This window comes from Mastomys coucha, unplaced genomic scaffold, assembly GCF_008632895.1.
Source record: "Mastomys coucha isolate ucsf_1 unplaced genomic scaffold, UCSF_Mcou_1 pScaffold22, whole genome shotgun sequence".
NCBI classification, from domain to species: Eukaryota; Metazoa; Chordata; class Mammalia; order Rodentia; family Muridae; genus Mastomys; species Mastomys coucha.
The window spans coordinates 138334181-138351988 of NW_022196905.1; the positions used below are offsets into that span (position 1 = coordinate 138334181).

General features: G+C 45.0%; 1 protein-coding gene across 1 annotated transcript in view; it reads right to left on the reverse strand.

Annotated features, from left to right (window-relative positions):
* Ccz1 (CCZ1 homolog, vacuolar protein trafficking and biogenesis associated) overlaps nucleotides 1-17808 on the reverse strand; it is a 30664-nt gene that overhangs the window by 907 nt on the left and 11949 nt on the right. The window contains exons 6-13 of the mRNA XM_031391194.1: nucleotides 17258-17433; nucleotides 14290-14371; nucleotides 10715-10776; nucleotides 10322-10433; nucleotides 4922-4955; nucleotides 3998-4115; nucleotides 2871-3029; nucleotides 2340-2467 (exon numbers count right to left, since the gene is read on the reverse strand). Of these exons, the coding sequence (XP_031247054.1) occupies nucleotides 2340-2467; nucleotides 2871-3029; nucleotides 3998-4115; nucleotides 4922-4955; nucleotides 10322-10433; nucleotides 10715-10776; nucleotides 14290-14371; nucleotides 17258-17433 (871 nt within the window). The remainder of the gene's footprint in view (nucleotides 1-2339; nucleotides 2468-2870; nucleotides 3030-3997; nucleotides 4116-4921; nucleotides 4956-10321; nucleotides 10434-10714; nucleotides 10777-14289; nucleotides 14372-17257; nucleotides 17434-17808) is intronic.

The following is a 17808-nucleotide window of genomic DNA, read 5'->3' on the forward strand; positions in this document are numbered from 1 at the left end:
CAGAAATCCACCTGCCTCTGCCTCCCAAGTGCTGGGATTAAAGGCATGTGCCACCACTGTCCGGCTAAACTCTATCTCTGGCATAAACTACCTGATGCTTTTCATGCACACAAACACTAATGCAAATGAAGATATGAAATGTCTTAATGCAGGGCAGAGAGGCTGCCTGTAATCTCAACCTTAGGGAAAAGGTGGGAGAATGGCTGTAAATTCAAGGTTAGACTGGTCTACACAGCAACATTCAGGCCAGCCAGACAAAAGATCTTGTCTCAAAAACACAAACAAAAACCCCAAAACACACCAACAAAAGGAAAGCTATAAGACCCTCTTATTTCATTTACATGAAGCTAATGGGATATGTCCCCTACCTGACATGTCCCCTGCTGTTAGCATCACTCCACACAAAAAGCAGTGGAGAGACCCCACCCCATGAGGACATCGCTATCCTTTCTCCAGGGTAACATTCATTAAGACTCACAAAGCAGCTGCTAGATCTCACTGTTCAGAAAGGAGACCAACCCCACTTTGATGGGAAGGCAGAAAAAAGATGCATTCTTCTGCTCATAAGCAGTTGATGAGAGCTGGAAGTGCCATGTGAACCTAGCAGCGTGGAGAGACTTGTTCTCATTGCAGGATATATAAAAGAGCATTTGTACAGTGCACAGCTATTCGTTATTTGATGATTTATTTTTCTTTTTGTAGCACTTTAGAAAACAATTTTCTTTTAGCCACTGTTAAGTTTCCCACACCACAGGAGAAATAAAAGCATTTAATGGGGGACTGGAGCTATGGCTCAGTGGTTAGGAGCACTTGCTGTTCTTACAGAAGATCCCATTTGGTTCTCAGCACCCACAGGACAGCCTACAACTGTCTGTAACTGCAGTTCCTTCTTCTGCTTCCTCGGGGACCAGGCACACAGTAGGTGGGGCACAGACATACATGCTGGTACAACACCCATATGCATGAAATAAATTTTTCTTTAAACCTGAAATGGAAGCATCTGCTTGATCTTAGCAGTCATGTTTCTGTTTACACTGGAGACTGAGTTAGGCCCTCACTCATGCTCGGCAGGTGTAGCAATGGGATACATCTCTCATCGGATCCCTGATACTCACTTCATTTCCCCCCATCTTTTTACTCAAATTCAGTCCATAAATTGCCCAGGCAGACTTTGAAGTTCTGATCCTCCTGCATGAGCCTCTTGAAAAGCTGGGATGCAGCCAGGCAGGGGTGGCACACGTCTTTATTCCCAGCACTTGGGAGGTGGAGGCAGGTGGATTTCTGAGTTCGAAGCCAGCCTGGTCTACAGAGTGAGTTCCAGGACAGCCAGGGCTACATAGAGAAGCCCTGTCTAAAAAAAAAAAAAAAAAAAAAAAAAAAAAGCTGGGGATCCAAGGCCAGGAGCTTTTGTTTGTTTTTGCTTTCGGGGGCAGTTGTGAGCTGCCCCATGTGGTTCTAGAAACCACACTTGAGTCCTCTGTAAGAGCAGCAGAGACTCTAACCCTTTTGAGTCATCTCCGCAGTCCCTGTATTTGCTTTCTAATGTTTATTTTTATTTTATGTGGATGCCAGCACGCAGGTCTATCACCACATGTGTGCCCGCTGCCGTCAGAGGACAGAAGAGGTATTAGATCCTGTGAAAACAGAGCTACGAATGTTTGCAGGCCATTGTGTGGTGCTGGAACTAAGCTCAGCCTTTTTTTCTTCCCTTCTCTCGTTTGTTCCTTCCTTCCTTCCTTTCCCTCCTTCTTCTCCTTCTTCTCCTTCTTCTGTTTTTTTTGTTTTTTTGAGACAGGGTTTCTCTGTATAGCCCTGGCTGTCCTGGAACTCACTCTGTAGACCAGGCTGCCCTCGAACTCAGAAATCTGCCTGCCTCTGCCTCCCAAATGCTAGGATTAAGGGTGTGTGCCACCACCGCCCGGCCCTAAACTCAGTCTTAACCCCTGAGCCACTGCTGCAGCTCATCTATTTACTATTGCCTTGTGTATGTACATGTGTGTGTGGAATTGATACAGTATGTATGCATGAGGTTAGAGGACAATCTGTGTGTCTCAGAGATCATACTCATGTCACCAAGCCTGGCAGCAGGCTCCTGTACCCACTAGGCCATTTCACAGGCCATACTTACTTTTTTTGAGATAGGGTCTCATGTAGTACAGGCTAAGTTCAAACTCACTATATAGCTGAGGATGAACTTAAACTCCTGATCCTCCTGCCTCAGCTGGAATTACAGGTATGCACCGAGATGTGCAGGTTCTATAATGTTTCTTAGCACAGGGGAAGATAATTTGAAGTCTCAGTGGCATTACAACTGTGCTAAGAGAATGGGTCCCACTCACCGTTAACCTCAATCAGGTTCGCATTCTTCTGATTGAGAATCACGTACAGCTCCCGCTGGTCAGACTTCTTCCCAACAACCCAGTAATCGCTCATGGCTTTCACAATGATTTCTTCATCTTCATCTGCTCTGTAACAAAGTTTCAGAGTGGGATCATTTTATGTACACAGATAGACTTGGAGGAGAAAAAGAATTCAAAACAAGAAACAGTACTAAGTTGTAGTTACAGTCAAGGAGTCACATGTGCAAGGCAATGTCATGTGATGTGGAAACAGCTCAGGCCTGAGCCTCTTCTCAAGGGCTGTAGGTCACTTGGTTTAAAGGAAATGATTTAGCTAGGCATGCAGGCATATGTCTATAATCCCAGCCCTGGGAAGGCTGAGGCAGAGGGATCTTGAATTTAAGTACCACCTTGGTTATACAGTGAATCCCATGTAAACAAACAAATAAGATTAAAAATATAAATAAATATAATTCCTTTAAATCTATTCTCAGAAAGACAACACCTACTTTGAGAAGTTGTTGCAATTACCTGGTAAAGTCACTGTTGATGTCACCTAGAATCTTCATTAGATCTGGGTGGACCGATGTGAGTGACACGCTGGGCGTTTTCCTCATGTGAATTGTACTTTTCTCTGCTAAATTCATGTGGTTGAAATAGATGAACTTAAATTGGGGTTCTTTTTCAGACCTGTACAGACAAGACATTGAGATGGTGACAATTCGAAGAATAGTTATCCAACTGCACAGCCACAGTGTGAAAGTGTAGAAGGCAGCCTTTAATACATGGGACCTTGCCTCAAAACCAATACCCAAGAGACCCCCATGAACAGAAAATTCACAAACTAGAACTGTATGGCAGGGGTGGCACGGTGACTCTGAAGGGAAAGGCATGTGCCACCAAGCCTGAAGACCTGAGTCAGAACCCAGGGTCCACATGATGGAGGGAGAGAAGTGATTCCTGCAAACCATTCTCTGACCTAGACACATGCACAATAAATACATGTAATTAAATGACTGTATAAAGGCTTTGTATCTTCAATGGCTAGGCACTCAAATCAAGAATCTCAGTAAACTGTAGCCAATGCTTCATCCAATAATACTAAAATGTGATAGCTAATAAGATAGAATTTTCCAGAGAGCTGAAGTCTACTTTTTAATCAAAAATATTTCACCTAGATGTGATTTTTTTTTTTTTTAAATAACAGTACATTGTCCATGAAGTCCAACTTATTTACTATCTGTTCTGTTGCAGGAAACAAGAGTGTCCAACTTATTGACTATCTGTCCTGTTGCAGGAAAAAGAGCTGACCCTGGCTTAGGAGACTACCATTTCACTTATCTCCTGTGCTGGGAATGAATGCGCTGTGTATAGTGCCTGACCACGTGACTGCAGCTCACTGTATGAGCAAGACTTTGCACATCCTCAGTGAAAGCCACACTGAGCTAGCTGCATCAGCCTCTTCCATGAAGTAAAACGGACATTCCGAGCAGGACCTACCTTTCCCTTTCCTAGGGCACATGACAGAGGGGACCGAGCTTTCTAGATTTTGAGGAAATGTTGCAGTAGTAATGCTGTCCAGACCCTTCAGTACAAGCCAGCGTCACTTGACCGTAAGCAGTTAGTGTATGAGAGTAATCATGAAGCAGAGTACAAACCCGGAGATTCTCTTGTTGATATTAAACTGCTCACAGATGTCAGATGCCAGCACTGTAAGCTGGGGCCCAACGATGCTGTCTAATCTTCGGCAGAAATCCAGCGTGAGCTGTGTGGAGGCTGGCAGGAGTTAAAGAAACAGTGCTCAGTGCTACCATCCTTTGTGTCCAACAGCTCCTGCTCACGTCACTGCTCAGTACTTGACACAATTCCAATGAAAAACTTACTGACCAACTACACGAGATGAAGATAATTGGGGAACAAAACAAACATTCAGAACCCCACCCCTCCCAACTGAACAGAGAGATAAAGCTAGAGTTGGCTACAGATAACACGAAGCCTTTCACTGTGAGGGGAGAGGCTTTATAGACCTTAGCCCCACAAATACCTAAGGTCAAGTTTTGTTTTGTTTTGTTTTTTAAAGATTTACTTATTTATTATATGTAAGTACACTGTAGCTGTCTTCAGACACTCCAGAAGAGGGCGTCAGATCTCTTTACAAGTGGTTGTGAGCCACCATGTGGTTGCTGGGATTTGAACTCAGGAACTTCAGAAGAGCAGTTGGTGCTCTTAACCACTGAGCCATCTCTCCAGCCCCAAGTTTTTATTTAATGCACACGACACAGCACTTGGAGTCATGGGCTGTTAGATTCACCTCAAACACACCTCACTTAACCCAGAGTTCTTAGAGGGCAGGCGCTGCCTCCACCCACTGCAAGCAGAGAGCTGAGGGAGGAGCTGGTCCTACTGCACATCAGTGAGAAGAACTTTAATGATGACAAGAGTAGCAGAGGTTCCAAATGGGAGCAGTGATTAAAACAGCCTCTCCATGGCTTGTGACAACATATTGTCCATTAAGGACAGGACCCAGCAAGCTGCAGGGAGCTGACCCAGTCAGGTTGAAGCAGACCCACTTCAGCACCTACCGTCAATCATGAAGCACACAGCTGCGCTCATGGCCTGCGGGGAGACAAACCAGAGGTTACAATTGGTACAGAAGAGGAGTAAGCGCTATAAGCAAATGTGGTGCACCTGTCTTCATCTCAACAGACAACTACAGGAAGACACAGTTCTGTCAAGCAGAGCAGCAGAGTAGAGGAGGCAGACAGCACAGTGGCTGTGTGTTTGGTTCCACAGTGCTGGGTACTTAGGCTACAACGCATAGCCTCATCAGTCAGGGACACAAAGTATTTACACATGAAGTAGCATAGCTTAAAATGCTCTCAAAATAAAATACAGAGGACAGAAAACAGACTGGCTTCTTAAACTGGGAAGTGGTAGCACTTGCCTTTAATCTTAGCACTCAGGGAGGCAAAGGTAGGTGGATCTCTGAGTTTGAGACTAGCTTGGTTTACAGAATGACTTCCAGGATAGCCAGGGCTACTCAGAGAAACCCTGTCAAAAACTTAAAAAAGATTGGCATCTCATGAACTCACCTTTGTTGGCTGCCTGGGACTTCACTGTTCTAGTCCCTCTGTGTACTCTTAACACTTTCCATCAAAAAATTTAAGGTGTTTATTGTAGAAAGGCAGGGGGTGGGGGGCGGGAAATAGAGAAGCAGAGGCTGGCCATGGCCACACGGAGAGAAGGAGGAAGGGAATGGGAAAGAGGGGGCACAAGGGAACGAGGCAAGAGCATTCACTTCCCCCCCTCACTCCATGTGGCTATGCTGGCCTCTGCTTCTCTACTCTTCTCTCTCTCCCTTTCTACAATAAATGCCTTTAAACCATGGGGAAAACAAAACAAAACAAAACAAAACAAAACAAAACAAAAAACCCTTAAAGAAAGGGGCTGGAGAGATGGGTCAGCAGTTAAGAGCATTGACTGCTCTTTGGAAGGTCCTGAGTTCAAATCCCAGCAACCACATAGTGGCTCACAACCATCTGTAATGGGATCCGATGTCCTCTTCTGGTGTGTCTAAAAATAGCTACAGTGTACTCACATATAATAAATAAAAATAAATAAATCTAAAAAACGAAACAAAACAAATTTAAGAAGAGACCATATCACTACAACCTTGCCTCCTTTTACTCCAGCAGATAACTGCAGTTGTGACTTTAGCAAGTAACAACAACTGCGACCATGAATATAGCTAAAACTGCCAAGCATGCTGGTACACACTTGTAATACCAGATGGAGGCAGAAGGATCAGGAATTCCAGGGCAGTCTCAGTTACAGAGCAAATTCAAGGTCAGTCTGAGCTACATGAGATCATGTCTAAAAGAAGAAAGCAAATAGGGTCAGTAGTTAAGAGCATGCACTGCCCTTGCCAAGGAATTGAACTTAGCACAAAACTCCAGCTCCAGGGGAATGTGGCACCTCTGGCCTCTAAAGGCAGCTGCCCTCATGCACAGACCCACACAGACAGTGTTACAAAAGCTCTTGTGTGAACACTGACAGTCCTTATAACTGCAAATGACTAATATGAACAAAGAGCTAAGACTGATGACCTAAGTTCATATCTGAAGACCTTGGAAAAAAGAGCAAACGAAACCTGAAGCAAACAGGAGGAAGGGGTAGTAACTGTCAAAGCAGGAAGGGCTCCACAGGGAAGAGAAACAACATAGGAAGCCAACGCTGGCTCTTGGAAAAACCAACACAAGACCGAAAAACCTCTTTGCATGCTAGAATTTAAAAAAGGACAGAAGACTCATTATCAGAATCAACAAAGGGAGAGAGATATAGCTATTAACTCCCAAGCAAAGGAGTAAAGACAACATGCCAGTACTGTGAAGATCTGTGTGCCAACAAACTAGTTAACTTCATGGAGTTCATAAATTCCAGAGAAAGACACAAATTACCGAAACAGCCTCAAGAAGAAAAAAAAAAGCAAGATAGACCACCAACAAGAACCTCATAATTCAAAACCTCAGAGTCGGGGGAGTGACTCACACTAATGCCAGCACTTGGGAGGCCTCTAGAGGCTGGTGGATGTCTGTGCATTTGAGGCCAGCCTGACCTACAGAGACAGTTCCAGGACACCCAGAGCTCCATAGCGAGACCTGGTTTCAAACAAGCTAAAATAAAACTTTAAAAAAACACACACAGAAACATCCATGCACACAGTTCTACTGGGAATTCTATCAAATATTTAAAGATTTAACACCAATTCTCCAAGTCCTCCAAAACTAGGAGAACACTTCCCAAATCATTCCACGATGGCCTCACCCTCACAACTAACTACTCAGAGAAATCTCTACAGCAAACCGCAAGGGCTATCCATCATGGTCCTTCAGTACCAGCTTGACACATGCAGGGCTGCGGAGGAAGGGCAAGCATGTGGAGGCCAGCTGAGTGTCCACTTGGCCAATCCCTGATAAAATCTTGGGCGTGGTGACCAGACAACTTCCCTAGAGGGCATCAGTGCCATGCACTTCCCTCATCACTGCAGAAATCAGCTGTGCTGCCTGAAGAGTGCAGTCTGCTGACCTCCAGACCCTGCTGCACAGACCTCTTCTTGACTGTGTGCTGTACACATATGTGCAGGTGTACATTTGTGTGTGCACATGCATGGAGACAGAGGATGGCATCCATCGTCCCTGCCTTATTCCTTTGAGGCAGAGTCTTTTCCTAGACCTGGAGCTAATGGGGTTTTGTGGTAAATTTTTTTGTTTTTGTTTTTGTTTGGTTTTTTGAGACAGGGTTTCTCTGTGTAGCCCTAGCTGTCCCGGAACTCACTCTAGACCAAGCTGGCCTCGAACTCAGAAGTCCGCCTGCCTCTGCCTCCCAAGTGCTGGGATTAAAGGTGTGTGCCACCACCGCCTGGCATTGTTGTAGTTTTTTAACTAAACTGGCAGCTAGCAGCCCCAGCAGCCCTCTTTCCTTGGAACTCCCCCATTACATCCCTAGAGTTGGAGATAAAGATGCATGAGACCATGCCTGGCTTGTCATGTTGGTGCTGAGATCTGAATTCAGGCCCTGGCTCTTGTGCAGCAAGCGCTCTTATTCACTCTCCAGCCCTAGACTCCTTCCATCTCCGCCATTCACTGTGACAAGCTGTACCTTGAGCATAGGTACTTTTGTAAGTTCTGCTTTTCCTGTCAACTGCTGGCCTTAAAGGTGATCTTGGAGACACCTCACAGTTGGTGTCTAAAGTGAAAATAGGGCTCCTGAACTTTAAAACTAGAGGCCACTGTTGGACCACCAATACAGGGCTCATGGTCCTGGGTTCTATGAGAAAGCAGGCTGAGCAAGTCTCCAGGAGCAAGCCATAAGCAGCACCCTCCACAGCCCTCAGTGTCAGCTCCCGCCCTCACTTGCTTGGATGATGGAACTTGTATGATATAGAACTGTAAACTAAGATGAACCTTTCCTCCCTAATTTGCTTTTGGTCAGGGTGTTTTGAGACAGCAATAGAAGTCCTAACTAAGACATAAAGACTTTGTGCATATTCTACACACACACACATACACACACATACACACACACACACACACACACACACACACACACACAAATAAGCTGCATTTTCAAGGTAAGGAATGGAGAGTTATTGTATAAAGGACAGAGTTCTTGAAAGAGATGGTGTTAACTTAATAGAGTTTATCTTATCACAATGTTTTTGAGACAGGGTCTTACTGTGTAGCTCTGGCTAGCCTGGAACTCATTTTGTAGACCAGGATGACTCAGATTCACCTGTCTCTGCCTCCCTGGTGCTGGAATCAAAAGCATGCACAACTACATCCAGCTACAATAAAAAAAAAAATCAGCTATAGTTTCAATTAAACTGGGGTTACTACAATGTGGCAGGTTTTGGGGGGCACTCCCACTCTAAATGCTGGGCTGACTTCAAACTTATGATCTCCCTGCCTCTGCCTCCTGAGTGCTCTGGTCATAGGCATGAGCCATTACTTGGCCTACTTGGGGCCTTCTACATCACCCTGCTTCACCTTAATGCACACAACTCCTCTAATCAATGCACACTACTTTGATTGTGCCTGCATGTATGCCCATGCACTACATATGTACCTGGGGCCTACAGATGCAGAAGAGAATGTCAGATCCTCTGGAGCTGGAGTTCCAGACAGTTGTGAGCTGCCCAACCTGGGTGCTGGAAGTCAAATTGAGGTCCTCTGTCAGAGCTCATAACTGCTGAGCCACCTCTCTAGCCCTGAGTGTACTAATTTTTTAAAATACCATCTGTCCCAGAATCAGTTTTCTCCCTTCTAAAACCTGTAGGGTTTTGATGTTTTGGTGTGGTTTTATGCTGCTAAGGGATGGAGGATTTATACATCATATGGGATGAGGGAGGCAGTCACGCCAGGCAGATGGAACTCAAGGAAGAGCCGGCCAGCTTCTCAGGCACAGAGGCTCACATCTCGGTCTCTCTGGCTTTGTTCACTTTCTGCTAAACACTCTCAGCCTTCACCCTGTTACACAGGCTCAGGTGCAGGCTCAGCTGCAGGCAAGGACAAGAAGAGGGAGACCACACCCCCCCAACCCTCTCTTTCCAGAGCCACTTCCCACGCCTGGCTGCTGGTCACTCTGAGTCAGGGCTTTCTGTGTGCTCTGAAGAACAGGTGGTCAGCACCTCAGCCGTGTCTCCTCACAGCCTGGGCTGGAGCCTTCTCTGCTCTCAGATTTCTCTCAGGCATTGCTTTTAATCATTCCACTCTTCACACAGTGAAAGGATTCCCACAGACTGTGGCATTCTTTCTGTTTTCCTGAAACATACTTTCTAAGCCTTTGCATTAAAATGTATTTGCAGTTTCATGTATGACAGAAGATGGACTTGTGGTCACTTTTCTTTCATGTACCACAACTGCCTAAAGAGAAATGGCGAGGGAGGAAGAGAGGGAAGGAAAGGGTTGGGGGAGGAAGAAACACTACCTAGGCATGGTGGCACATGCCTGCAGTCCCAGCTACTAGGAGACAGAAGTAAAGACTTCTTGCTCCCAGGACTAGGCAAACAATGAAACCTCTCTCCAAATAAAAAGAAAACTCAGCCTACGCACACATACCTATTCTTACAAGAAGCACTGTGAGACAAAGTGCTGCTTTATATTAGTCACTCTAAATGTTAGGGTTCAGCACAGAAGCAGAGCTCACTGAAGTGTGGCTGCTGTGCATCTATGCTGAGGCAGGCCCTCTCACTTAAATATCCCACCTTAGCCAGCACTTCTTTCACTAGTAGCAAAATTGCCTAAAAGGGTTGAAAGGCAACTTCCTGCTACAGAAGAACACCCTTTTTGAGTTTTACAGAAATCAGAACTTGCAACACCTTTCCCAAGAAACACTGAGGAGGTTCACCCCGGTGCTGGTCTGCACATGCAAGGGAGGTATGCCTTAGCATTAATCCATAACACCGGAGGGAAAACAATCATTACCTTATAAACAATTAAATGGAGCTCTTCATAAGTGTCATCTGTATTTACAAAAATTTTGGGGAATCTGCATTTTGCTTCTGGATCATTAAGGTTTAAGGGTCCAGTGAGAAATCTTAAAAGTAAACACAGAGATGGCTCAACTCAGTGAGGTAAACTGTAAACATAACATAAACAAAAGACATTCCTAGTCAAAGGATATCAACATTCTGTTGATGCTAGATGCCATTTGGTAAACGCCAAATCAGAATTCCGTAGACAAACAGTGCAATGTCACTGGAAACAGCAGAACTTCCTTTCCGGGTTATTGTTATAGGCAATCCAATGCTCATGACTTTATCTTTACCAGAAGAGATATGAAACCCAATACTGTAAGCTGAACAGCAGAAGACCTACCTTCCATAGTGCTGGAGATTTCCAGGCATTTCTGCCCTTACTGGGGAATCCCTTCCCGCCAACTGCAAACAAAATCAATGTTGAGAACAATTACATTTGATATTTTTACCTTCAGTTTGACAAACGGCATTCCTACCAGCTAGTTGGTCTCAAGTCATTTTGCTACACTTTATTTCCCATATTCCTTGCCACCCAGAGAAAAATAAACAAAAGAAACCACATTCTTCCCCCCCCCCCCAAGGAAACCACATTCTTAAAATGCATGTGTTGTTTGCCCATAGATGTGGGCAGAGAAGCTTTTCCAGCAGTGGTTATCCGCCAACCGCGTACCACCCCCATCTAAGGCTCAGGGGACATGGAGGAAAAGGGTAAAGAATGTAGGAGCTGGAAGACAGGAGAGAGAGAGGTATGAGCAATAAGACAATAATAAAAAACGGATATGAAGCCAGGAGGGAATGGTCTGCGGAGTCCTGAGGAAGTGGATATAAAAGCATGGTAGTAGGTGTGGCTAATATATATACATATTGTATGTACACACATATATAAAATCCTCAAAGAAAATATAATAAACACACTCCAAAAATATATAAAGAACTGACTAACTTAACCAGGACTATTAAGATATAACTCCAGCTAAGCCTAAATCTCATAACAACTACAAGAATAACTGAATTCCATTCGGTTCTTCATGGCTTTTTACACCTCACCATGGGAACTGTCTTCTTCCCATTCCCTACATGTGGGAGCTGAGTCACAGAAACGCACCCCAGATGTGGCTCCTAACATCAACACTAGGCTTGTCTGGGGTCAAAGTGTGTATCTTTAGCCACGACACCAAGTTCCCTGGAAGATCTGTGCTTAGCATGCTATGGTTTTGCTGAAAATACTTTGTTTCAGGGGCTGGAGAGGTAGCTCAGCAGTAAAGAGCACTGACTGCTCTTCTGGAGGACCTGGGTTTGATTCTCAGCATCCATCTCAGACAGCTCACAACAGTCTGTAAGTCTAGTCCCAGAGGGTCCAAGCGTCCTCTTCTGGCCTCTTTAGGCCCTGCACATACATGATAACACAGATATGCATGCAGGCAAAATTCCCATACATATGAAACTAAATTTTGAAAAATGTTTGGTACTCTTCTGGTTTTAGCATATAACTTCAAAATATCCTCAATGCACAATACACCCAGAGGTGGAAACGCATAGCCCACTACTAATCTGTGACAGATCTCACATGTACGAATTCAGATGGCCATGCTGTGTTGAAGCTTTCTGCTTTACACACACTGTTCTTCAGGCGTGTAATCAAGTAACCAGCACTGAGCTGTCAAAGGCTGACAGGCATCGGCAGTAGTTCCTTGAAGGATGTGCTTATAAGAAAGGCTTTGATGCCGGGAGGTGGTGGCGCACGCCTTTAATCCCAGCCCTTGGGAGGCAGAGGCAGGTGTTTTTCTGAGTTCGAGGCTAGCCTGGTCTACAGAGTGAGTTCCAGGACAGCCAGGGCTACACAGAGAAACCCTGTCTTGGGAAAAAAAAAAAAAAAGAGGGGCTGGCGAGATGGCTCAGCGAGTAAGAGCACTGATTGCTCTTCCAAAGGTTATGAGTTCGGATCCCAGCAACCACATGGTGGCTCACAACCACCTGTAATGAGATCGGATGCCCTCTTCTGGTGTGTCTGAAGACAGCTACAGTAAATTGAGCAGGGCCGGAGCAAGTGGGGCCGGCAGAAGGTCCTGAGTTCAATTCCCAACACCCACAAACATGATGGCTCACGGATATCTGTACAGCTACAGTGTACTCATATACATAAAATAAAATAAAATAAATCTTAAAAGAAAGAAAGAAAGGCTTGATAGGACTAGAGAGATGGCTCAGTGGTTAAGAGCACTGACTGCTCTTCCAGAGGTCCTGAGTTCAATTCCCAGCACCCACATGGTGGCTCACAACCATCTGTAATGAGATCTGATGCCCTCTTCTGGGGTGTCTAAAGACAGCTACAGTGAGTGAGTGGGGCCAGAGCGAGAAAAAAAAAGTGTCTGAAGACAGCTATAGTGTACTAAATAAGTAAATAAATAAATAAATCTTATTTAAAAAAAGAAAGAAAGAAGGGGGGGGGTGGAGAAAGGAAGAAAGGCTTTGATTCCAGGCAGAGTAGTCCTGGCTCTCTCTGCCACATCCTTGTTGGACAAGTATATGGTCTGAATCTAGAATGTCCCTCAATGACCTGTGTTAGGGACCTGGTCTAGCTGGCAGTGCTGCTGATATGTGACTGGACCTTGTGGATGCCAAGCTCATGGATGGCAAAATCCACTGACAAATGGAAAGCTATGACTGAATATGAATGGACTAGTTGAGATGGGTTCCTGCTGAAGGCAGTAGGTCACTGGGCACACCCTTGAAGGATGTATCTATCCTTGGTTGCTCTCTCCCTGCCTCTTCACCAAGGTAGGCAACCTCTGCCACATGCAAGCAGAAAACCTTGGCCTGAAACCTCTAAGTCTGACAAACCAAGCTTTCTGCCCTGAGCTGTTTTCCTCAGGAACCCTGTCAGCAATGAGAAGCTAACACATCTCACAGGATGCTGATGTCTTTGAAGCCTGAGCAACCACCTCTGTTAGACAGTGTAACAAACTCATGGGATTGCTACTAAGGTTAGGAGGACCTACAGATATGCTGGGACTCTGGAGAGAACCCGTCTTTATTTTATTGATTTTATGTGTTTGAGTACATTGTAGCTGTACAGATGGCAGTGAGCTATCATGTGTGTGGCTGCTGGGAATTGAACTCAGGACCTCTGCTGGCCCCTCTTACTCTGGCGTAATTCACTGTAGCTGTCTTCAGACACACCAGAAGAGGGCAGATCTCATTATGGGTGGTTGTGAGCCACCATGTGGTTGCTGGCTTCTGAACTCAGGCCCTTCAGAAGAGCAGTCAGTGCTCTTACCCGCTGAGCCATCTCACCAGGGGAACCCATCTTAAACCTCTCTTTCAATGTTTGTTTTCTTGAGGTGCTGAGGATGGAACCCAGGGCCTTGTGTATACAAGCAAGTACCCCTGAGTGTATCAGTGAGGTTGTTCTACTGTTTCAAATCAAGGCCTGAATCGTTAGAGAGACAAAGATGGGACGAGGACAAAAGGGAAGCTTGTAAATGATCAGAGCAAGGGAAAATAATGATTTTTATGGGCTGTGAACACTTTTCACTTTCAGCCTAATTAAGAAATGTTGGTATCTAGTGTTCTCTGTGGAAAGTCAGGAATTAGGTACAGTGGTAGCAAGCCAGGCAGTAAGCCATCTCACAATGTCTCATGCTTCTAGAGGAAGACAGCAGGCGTAGGGCCCTCATGAATGCCTGTCCCTAAGACCCAGTTTTGTCTCTACCTGATCAACTGTTCCTCCTATGGCATCTGAACACAACCACAGGAAGGATGACACATGTTTTCATGTGTGATGGATCAACACACAGCTAAGTAGACCTGAGTATCGTATACAACATAAAGCAGCTCAGAAGTGTCCTGTGCCCAGCTTACCACACCCACCTGCCCCTCCTCCATCTACTGTGTGTCTGTAGAATGCAATCATACCTCAGGTTCGATGTGCCTGGGGAACAGTGAGGTGGTGAGGTATTTGTATAAAATTCTCATGTCATCTTGTTCTAGTCCACTCCTGAAACATCAGGAAAGCACTGGTTAAAGTCTGGAATTGGTCCTCTGACTTCTCTGCTCTAAAATAATGCTTGTTTTTATCTCTCTATTGTATGAAAATGCTGAGCTAGGGATACAGTAAGATAGGAGAGTGCTTGCCTAGCATGAAGCCCTGGGACCCAGCCCCAGCCTTGCAAACAAGATGGGTATGCAAGTGTAGAGCCTGAGCCCAGCTAGGGAAGGTAAGACACAAGGATCAAAAGTTCAAGGTCATCCTTTGCTACATAGGGCTCAAACTAAACAAAAACAGGACAAGGAGATCCTCCACCTGGGAAGCTCAGGAAGGAAACACATCAGACCAAGTGCTGGCACTGCAGGCTGACCTGCTAGGAGCTGCTGCTCCACAGTCCTGTATTGAAAATACTCAAGCCCCAACAGGACTAACAAGAAGGGTCAGCAGGTAAAGGCATTTGCTTTGCAAGACTGGTGACCTGGGTTTGATCCCTGGAACAAATGAAGAGTAGAGAGATGTGTGTGCACCTGCAGACATAGCTCACACACACACACACACACACACACACACACACACACACATACCTGTACACTTTTTTAAGTTTTTAAGTCCAACAGATCTGACTTTCAGACTGAAATCCATACTTAGGGAACAGTGGTAACCACATGCTACATTCTAGAAAGACATTTTGGTGTCCCAGCCTACACAGTGAATACCACATTCTAGAAAATATCACTGTGTTACAGATACATAATTTGACCATAGGTATCAGAAGTATATGTGGGTATTTGTTCCCTAGGTTTCGATGTAGACAAAAAGGAGAAAGAAGAAGCTTCCGGCAAACAATCTCATTTCAAAATGAGGCAAGAATACAGAAAAGTGCTGGGAACTGGCAGGCATCAACCCGTGAAGAGGTCTCTGTTGTTGTTTTGGGACAAGAGATAAACAAGGAAACCGAAAAGTCCAGGGAGAACTTTGCGTGACACCTCTTCCACTGCCTATCATGTTAGAATGAACTCTGGCCTTCCCTGCAGACAACTGCTGCCCTTCTTCGGGATGCCTTCACTAGACAGTGCACCAGGTCATCTCCCATACTACCCTCTGCTTTCTCATGTCCTGACCACATCTAAAATGTGACAGGGGCTGGGAACATGGCTCAGGGGTACAGTGCTTGCCATGCTAGCATGAGGACCTGAATTTAGATCCCAAGCACCTGTGTTAAAAACTAGGTGTGGCTGTGCATGCTTACAATCCAAGAGCTGGGGAGGTGGGGACAGGAACAACTTGGGTCTCACTGAACACCTAGTCTGGCTTAATCAGGCAAAATACCTATACGCATAAATAGCATAAAGATAAATGTTACAAAATGAAAGTACATACTCTAGGAGCCTACAGCAGACACAGACACTCTGTAAAGAAGGGCAGAGTGGTTCTAAAGCTTTGCTGCTTCAGATGGAGGCCAGGTGGAAGGTGACAGAATCTCTAAATCAAACACATGGACAGTTACAACATTTTTCTTTTTCAGAAGTAACTGAGATGATAAAGAGGGGGCTGGTGAGATGGCTTAGAGGTTAAGAGCACTGACTGCTCTTCCAAAGGTCCTGAGTTCAAATCCCAGCAACCACATGGTGGCTCACAACCATCCATAATGAGATCTGACTCCCTCTTCTGGAGTGTCTGAAGACAGCTACAGTGTACTTACATATAATAAATAAATAAATCCTTAAAAAAAAAAAACTGAGATGATAAAGAGGAAGGGAAAGTAAAACCAAAATCAGGTTCAAGATACAACTTCCTTTTTAAGATACGTGTAAGCACTGGGGATGGGGGCTAAGGCAGGGGAATTACAAGTAACATACCAGTTTGATCTACATAATGTGACCCTATCTTGAAAAATAAAAATAAAAACCAGAAGCAAAATAAAACACTCATTAGGGCCAGCAGGACAGCTCCGTGGGTAAAGGCATTTGCTATGCAAGCCTGGTAAGCCATCCAAGGTTGAGCCCCAGCGCTAACAAAAGACAAGGAAGAGAACCAAATCCACAGGTTGTTCTCCAGCCTCCACAATGTGCTGTGGCGTGCGCCCACACATGAATCATCACACAATAATAATAAAAATGCAGAAACTTTTTCTCTAACTTAAATCTCAGTAATTCACTTAGGCATACACATACTCTTATTCCATCCAACTTGCTTTGTGTTTGTGTGTAGCTTTCTGCTGTTTTTACATCAAGGCTAAGTGGCCTTTCAGCTGTCACCCCAACTGTCTTTGCTGGAGACATTAAGCTATCTGAGAACAGCTTCCTCCCTCCATCCTCCTCCTCTTCTTCCACCTTTCTTCAGCCACTTTTCATGTGTATATGTATGTATGCATGCATGGTTTTGTATGTATATAGGTGCACATGTGGATGTATGCATGGGAGCCTGTGCACTTGGTTAGCACCAGGAATCATCCTCAATTGCTCTTGTACTTGATTCAATGAGGCAAGAGTCTCTCCTCACTCCAGAACTAACTAATATAGCTAGATTAGCCAGCTAGCTTGCCCTGGAGTTCCCCTCTCTCTGCCTTCCTCCACCATGCCCACCTGGCAACTATGTGGATTCTGGGGATCTGAACTCTGATCCTCACACCTGTACAGCAAGGGTTTTAGCCACTGGGACATCTCAGTCTTGGCTCTAGTTTTATTTAAACTCCTCTACTTGGTAATTTTAATTGTTTATTACCCCAGCTGTGTTCTAAATAATCCTCTTAATGTGACAATGCCCACAAAGAATTTTCCTGCTGATGTCCCTGCTGTTATTTCCTGTGTGACAGACAACTACACCTACTGCTACTGTGTTTACTATAACTCTGACCTCCATTTCCTACAGGCCAAGCCACAGGGAGTTACGTACCAGATGAGTTGGTCGTTGTAGAGGAATGCTGTATATTTGACTACACTTAGGCTTTCTTCCATTCGGTTAATAAAGGACTGGATTTTCAAGTAAGTCATTTTATCCAATGGGAAGAAGCTGATTCCACCAAAAATATCAAGTAGGTCACATGACTGCAAATGTAGCGTCTGCAAATACTGTGGGGAAAACAGATACTAGCTTAATAACAGCACACTTGATACAGTGCTCACATCAGGCTGCTATGCCACACAGTCACACAGTCACGCACTGACAAACAGCACAAGGCAAGCCCAACAAGCAATAAGTCAAGAGTGAATGGACTTGAAGTCAATACTTGTCCTGAAATACAAAAGCTGAAAGCTGTATTTGGTATGCTGATGCATCTCTCAGGAATCCACATGATACAACTATGGACACTGTGCCATTTAGAAGGATGTCAGTCGCTGGGCCGTGGTGGCAAACGACTTTAATCCCAGCACTTGCGAGGCAGAGGCAGGCAGATTTCTGAGTTCAAGGCCAGCCAGGTCTACAGAGTGAGTTCCAGGACAGCC